The sequence below is a fragment of the Pterocles gutturalis genome, unplaced genomic scaffold (assembly GCF_000699245.1).
Source record: "Pterocles gutturalis isolate BGI_N339 unplaced genomic scaffold, ASM69924v1 scaffold13912, whole genome shotgun sequence".
NCBI classification, from domain to species: Eukaryota; Metazoa; Chordata; class Aves; order Pterocliformes; family Pteroclidae; genus Pterocles; species Pterocles gutturalis.
The window spans coordinates 1,425-7,429 of NW_010115661.1; the positions used below are offsets into that span (position 1 = coordinate 1,425).

Genomic DNA, 6,005 nt, shown 5'->3' on the forward strand with positions numbered 1-6,005 from the left:
TGCACCGCTCCGGGAGGCTGGAGCTCTAACAGCCAGACCTGCAGTTCTCAGCCCTGTGCTGGGAGCTTAGAGGACACCTGTCACCAAGGTTGGGCTGCTGCAGCAATGACAGGGCAGTGCTTTGTCCGAACCTCTCATCTCCCCTCTCTCCGCAGGCGCCCTGGGCCCGCAGTGCGACAGCGATGGCCGCTGCAGCTGCAAACCCGGCGTGATGGGCAAGAAGTGCGACCAGTGCCAGCCGGGCTTCGAGTCCCTCTCCGAGGCCGGGTGCCAGAGGAGCGGGCAGTAAGTGCTGGTGACTGTCGGTGGCATGGGGACAGCCTCCAGAGCCCACCCAGCCACTGCAAAGAGCCCGTACTGGCTGAAACCACCCCGTGCAGGGGCAGAGGCAGTTTGTTTCGTGGCAGTGCACCGACAGCCCTGAGCTAATCTCGGCAGGAGAGAGCAGGCTCGAGCAGGGCTGGACCTTCCTTCCAGCCCGCAGAACTCACAGCTACAAAATAGTGTCAAAACCAGAGTGAAGAGGTTGCTTTATGATCCAGATAATGCCAAACCAAAGTAAAATAAAACCTGCCCGCGCGTGGGTCTGCCCCGTGTCGGTGCCACCCGCAAGGACTGCCCCTGTGCAAACGTGTGCATGCAAAAACTGACTTCTTCCTTTGCGCACGGTGCCTCTTTTAAATACCTTTCAAAGTGTTTCTGGTTTGGCTTCCTCAGCACTATGTCCTCTTCTTCCTCGCTTCACTCCACCGTTGCTCCCTCGGGCCTCCCGGCAGGGAAAGGGTGTGGGCGAGGGGTGGCTGCCTGCTGCCGTGCCTGGCCTCCTGCCCGAGCCTCCCCGGGCTGGTGCTGCCTGCTGGAGCTCAGCCAGGGTCTGCTAAGCACAGCCAGGGTTTATTAAGCTCAGCCAGAGCTTTGCTTTGCTCTTGTAGGTGGGTCTTGCTAAAGAGAGGCCCCTGGGAGGGTTGCAAGCTGGTGCTCTGGGGTGTCCCGGGTCAGCAGCGCTGGGCATTGTCTCAGCCTGGCATCCGTACTGCTGCAGCTGGATTGCTTAGAGAGATGGCTCTGCTGATTGTTCCCCGCTTCTAGCATGGCACTGGTAGCTCGGGGGGTTCTCTGCTGTCTGGTATAACACTGAGGTCCCAGGCTGAGCTGGAAATGCAGGTGGAGGTTCCCACTGTCCCTGTTGCAGGAGCCTGCGGTGTGAGTGCGACCCAGCCGGCAGCACCGGGGGCTGCCTCTCCGGGAGCTGTGGCTGCCTCCGGGCGCTGTGTCTGCAAGGCGAGTGCTGCCGGGGAGCGGTGCGAGAGGTGGGTGTCAGGAGGACTGGCTGCACTGTGCATGGCTTCTCCTCCATCTCCCTGGCAGCGCCTGTCTCGCCAACCCAGCCTGGCGATGGCCTCGAGCTGTGGCGATGGCCGTGGTGCACGGCTGTCGTTAGAGGGTTGGTTGTGTTGGCCAGGAAAAGGAGAAAAGGGACTTGAGCATTGTCACCTTTTTGCATTTTCCCAGGTGCAAGCGGAACTTCTACAACTTGGATACCAAAAACCCCGCGGGATGCTCCCCCTGTTTTTGCTACGGGCACTCAGCTGTGTGCGTCAGCGCGGACAACCACAGCATCTACAACATCACCTCCACCTTCCAGCAAGGTGACGCCCAAGCAGGACACCCCTACAGCTCCTGCAATGCTGGAGTCAGGGGAACACCTTCCCTGTCCTCACTGACTGCTCCCTCTTGGTGCTCCAGGTGCCGAAGGCTGGCGAGGTGTCCATGAAAGCGGCTCCCCAGCCCAGCTCCAGTGGTCCCCGCGCCATCAGGATGCCTTCATAGCAGCGAGAACATCAGAGCCGATATACTTCATGGCACCCGGTAGGTGCAGGATCGATGAGGGGGAGGGGGGATGGTGTTCCCTTTGCTTGGTCTGATCCTTTGGCAGGAAGGCAAGATTTTAAGCCTTTAATTTTCTCCCTTCCTTCCCTTTGCAGCAAAATTCCTCGGGAACCAGCAGCTGAGCTATGGCCAGACGCTCTCCTTTGATTACCGCCTGGACCGAGGGGGACGCCAGCCATCTCTGCACGACGTGGTCCTGGAAGGAGGTGGCCTCAGAGTCACTGCCCCCTTCCTGCCCCAGGACAAGGTCCTGCCCTGCGGCATCAGCCAGACCTACACCTTCAGGTAAGGGGGATGCTGGGGTGCTTGGGGCAGGGTGCGGCTTTGAGGAGCTCCTGGATTCAGCCGTGATCCCTCAGAGGTGGCAAATAGTTGCCTGGTTTGGGCTGGAGGAGTTTCAGGTGCCTCTCTCCTGGGTGAGGAGGTTGCTTTGAGAGGGGAGTGTTAGGTGATCTGGCTTGAGGCTGGGCTGGGTGCTTTGCTCGGGGTCAGTCGCGTGGGTGGGGGTTCTCCCCCCAAGCCTTGGGCTCAGGCGGGAGATGGGCGAGAGCTGCTGCGTTTTCTTGAGGCATCTCATTTTCTTGAAACCGGTTTCACTTCTCCCCCTCTCCCATGGGCAGGCTGGACGAGCACCCGAGCAGCAAGTGGAGCCCGAGGCTGAATCACTTCGAATATCGCAGGCTGCTGGGAAACCTGACAGCAATCTGGATCCGAGCCACCTTTGGGGAGTACAGTAAGTGGGGGGAGAGCTTCCAAGCGCAAGGTTGGCTTCTCCTTGTTGCTGGAGACACCAAGTCTACAGCTGGAGACATCTTGCTAAAAGGTATTAAAAAAATTAAAAGATGTTTCCCCTAAGTTGGGCAAAATTAAATTATGAAGAGATGAAGCAGGATGGCAACAGCAGGGCTGGCGAAGCCTTGGCTCCGGTCCATCTGCCCGTGGGCGTTGTAAGGAAACGCACGACCTGTGCGGTCCCGGGCATGGGGTACTTGCAGGTGGAGCTGCTGGCCCCCGAAGTGACCTGCTGCATCTCCCTCCAGGCACTGGCTACATCGACAACGTCACCCTGGTGTCAGCACAGCCGGTCCCCGGGGTCCCTGCTCCCTGGGTGGAGCACTGCGAGTGCCCAGCGGGGTACCAGGGGCAGTTCTGCCAGAGCTGTGCCCCCGGCTACCGCAGAGACACCCCCAGCCTGGGGCCCTTCAGCATCTGCGTGCCCTGCAATTGCCAGGGCGGAGGAATTTGTGATCCTGACACCGGTAAGGGAAGCCACTGCTGTGTTGTGCTTGTAGGGTGTATGGGATGGCATGGCAGCTGCCTGCATCCCGAGAACTGAGCTATGAGGGGGTGTGGGGGGCACTGAGTGGGGTGAGATCCCTGGCTGGGGCGGCTGGAGTGTGGGGAATGTCACCAGTAAAAGTCCCCAAAGCCAAGAAGCACTGAGGGCAAAAATACAGGAAAGATGCGCTGGGATCAAATCAGGGTTAGATGATGCTCGCTGGAGAGAGAAAAAACATCTCCTACTGCTTGGGTAGCGTTAAAAATCTTTTCTTCTTGCTTTTTATTTTAAAGTAAGTGTGGTGTCAGTAGATATCAGTTACGTAAACACGTTTTACTACCTGCCTTGTTAAAATAGCCCGCAACGTTGCTGTGTAATGTCCAAGTTAAGCTGTCACTATTTTCCAAGTCTGAACTGGAATTGAATTTCCAAATATCTGAGCATTGGTCAGGAGGCACAAAAGGCAATGTGCAGCTCCTGGGGAGCTATACAAGCTGTGAAAAACGAGATCCAGACACCTCTGGGAGGTGGTGACCAGCCTCCCTGCCCCGGGAGAGGCTCCTCGGTGGGGTGTTGCTGGGCTCCCATTGCAGGAGCAGGACACGGTCCTTCCCGCATGGCGATGGGCTGATGGGCAGAGAAATGGAGTGGGGATGGGCAGGCGTGGGGATCTCCAGGGCTGTGGTGGAGGGTGCTGGACCCACGGGTGCTGGTGCTGCAGTGGGTGGCATGGCCACCAGCAAAGGGTGGGGTGGTGGAGGGTGTCGCACCGGTGGTGAGAGCAAACTGCCCTAAGCCTTCTTCTTCCTTCTTCAGGCGAATGCTACTCGGGAGACGAAAACGTGGGCAATAGTGTCAGCTGCCCCTTTGGCTTCTACCGAGACCCCCGGCAACCGCAGGGCTGCAGGACGTGCCCCTGCAGCAATGGCCAGGGCTGCTCCATGGTGCCAGGCAGCGAGGAGGTCGTCTGTGACCAGTGCCCTCCTGGAGCTGCCGGTAATGCGCCCAGCCAGGTCGCTTCTGCTCTGCCCTTCCCTGGAGCTTCAACAGGGAGATGCAGGCAGTGGCGGGCCAGGATGCTCAGAGCTGGCAGGGTCATCCCGTCTTCTCAGGCCGGCTTGCCTACGGTGCTGCTGCTCCTGCCTGTAATGGGGTGTTCCAGCCCTACGGGCTGTGCAAACGCGTGTGGCTCTGACCCGGGAAAGAACGTGGGTGGAAAAAGGGTGGGTGGGGAGGGAGAGGAATAGAAAAATAGGAAAAAAACAAATATAAGACAACTCACCTGAGGTCAGTTGTTGCACCCAGCTTTTGAGACCTGCCTGGAGCATCGTGTGCTGGCTGTGGCGGGGGGGGGAGAGCAGAGATGCTGTTGTGCTGGCCCTGATGGGGCTGAACACCCCCATTCCTGTGGGGCAGAGAGAGCAAGGCAGCCGCTGCCTTCTGGGCAAGAGCGTGAGCTTCTCCTCATCTCTCCTTTCCCAGGGGTCAACTGCGAGTACTGTGCTGATGGCTATTTTGGAGACCCGGTGGCTTCCCAGCCCTGCCAGCCGTGCCGGTATCGATCCCAACGCCGTGGGGAACTGCGATCGCCAGACGGGCGAGTGCCTCAAGTGCATCTACAACACCGCCGGCTTCTACTGCGACCGCTGCAAAGACGGCTTCTTCGGGAACCCCTTGGCCCCCGATCCTGCTGACAAGTGCAGAGGTGAGAGCTGGCACTGTTAGGGCTGGGGTTGAGTGAGCAAATCCATGCCGGAGTGCAGGGTGGATTGACGGGGAGGGGGATGCTGCGAAAAGCTGAGGCTGGAAAGTGGGAGCAGAGGGCGTGGGGTTAAACGGTGGAAGGCAAGCAGGCAGAGAGGGTGGATGGAAGGATGGACATGCTGAGACCTGAGGTGGGGACAGGCTCCTCTGAACTTGTGCCACTCTGACCCATAGCCTGTGACTGCAACTTGGCCGGTGCCGAGCCTCTGAAGTGCAGGAGCGATGGGAGCTGCATCTGCAAGCCTGGCTTTGAGGGTCCCAGCTGTGAAGAGAGCAAGTGCCCAGCTTGCTACGGCCAGGTGAAAGCCCAGGTGAGCATCTCTGCTGGCCCTGGGGCCACTGAGTGCCAAAGACCAGAGATATGCTTACCCTCGAGCATCTGCTCCTGGCCTCCCTGAGTATCTCCTCCTGGCACAAGTGAGAAGTGGTTTTGCAGGCTGTGCTGGAACTTTGGATTTGTACCTGATTCAACTGATAAAAAAACTGATGGCTGAGAGCTGCTGGCCCACTGTGCCCCATCCAAAAAGGAGCCCTTGCTCTGCTCCCCATCCTCTGGCCAGACTGTGGACCTGGTTCCCACCCTGGTGTTTCCATGGTGGGTTTGGGGTCCGGCTGGCTAATGGCTGCTCTGCTGTGGTTGCAGATGGCCCTGTACCTGCAGCAGCTGGCGGAGCTGGAGCTGCTGTTCTCGGAGGTGCGAGCTGGCGGCGGGACCGAGAGCCAGGAGCTGGAGGGGAGGATGCAGCAGGCTGAGGAGATGCTGCGGGGCATCCTTGGGGAAGCCCTGAGCCTGCAAGGTACTGCCCGCCCGCTGCCCTCAGATGGGGCCATCTGTGCCATGTCAGGGGAGGGTTTTGTTCAGCGATGAATTCCTCTTCAGCCTTCCTCTTTCCATCTCGCCAGCCTCTGACAGGTCTCTGGAAAGCCGCGTGGCCAGGATGAAGGGGCAAGGGTCCAGCTCGCAGGGCCGCTTAGATGAGGTCAAGGTGACGGTGGAGAGGCTGAGGTCCCTTGGCAGCCAGTACGAGAGGCAGGGGCAGGGCACCCGGGGGGTGCTGGAGAGGAGCCTGGT

At 59.4% G+C, this 6,005-nt stretch overlaps 1 protein-coding gene across 1 annotated transcript in view; it reads left to right on the forward strand.

Moving 5' to 3' along the window:
• Positions 1-155: 155 nt before the first annotated feature.
• Positions 156-6,005, forward strand: part of LAMC2 (laminin, gamma 2) — a gene marked incomplete at its 5' end in the record, with an annotated part of 10,859 nt that continues 5,009 nt past the window's right edge. The window contains 14 exon segments of the mRNA XM_010075268.1: positions 156-285; positions 1,193-1,238; positions 1,240-1,310; positions 1,513-1,649; positions 1,747-1,869; positions 1,986-2,175; positions 2,511-2,623; positions 2,931-3,149; positions 3,986-4,165; positions 4,652-4,724; positions 4,726-4,874; positions 5,108-5,244; positions 5,577-5,730; positions 5,837-6,003. Of these exon segments, the coding sequence (XP_010073570.1) occupies positions 156-285; positions 1,193-1,238; positions 1,240-1,310; positions 1,513-1,649; positions 1,747-1,869; positions 1,986-2,175; positions 2,511-2,623; positions 2,931-3,149; positions 3,986-4,165; positions 4,652-4,724; positions 4,726-4,874; positions 5,108-5,244; positions 5,577-5,730; positions 5,837-6,003 (1,889 nt within the window).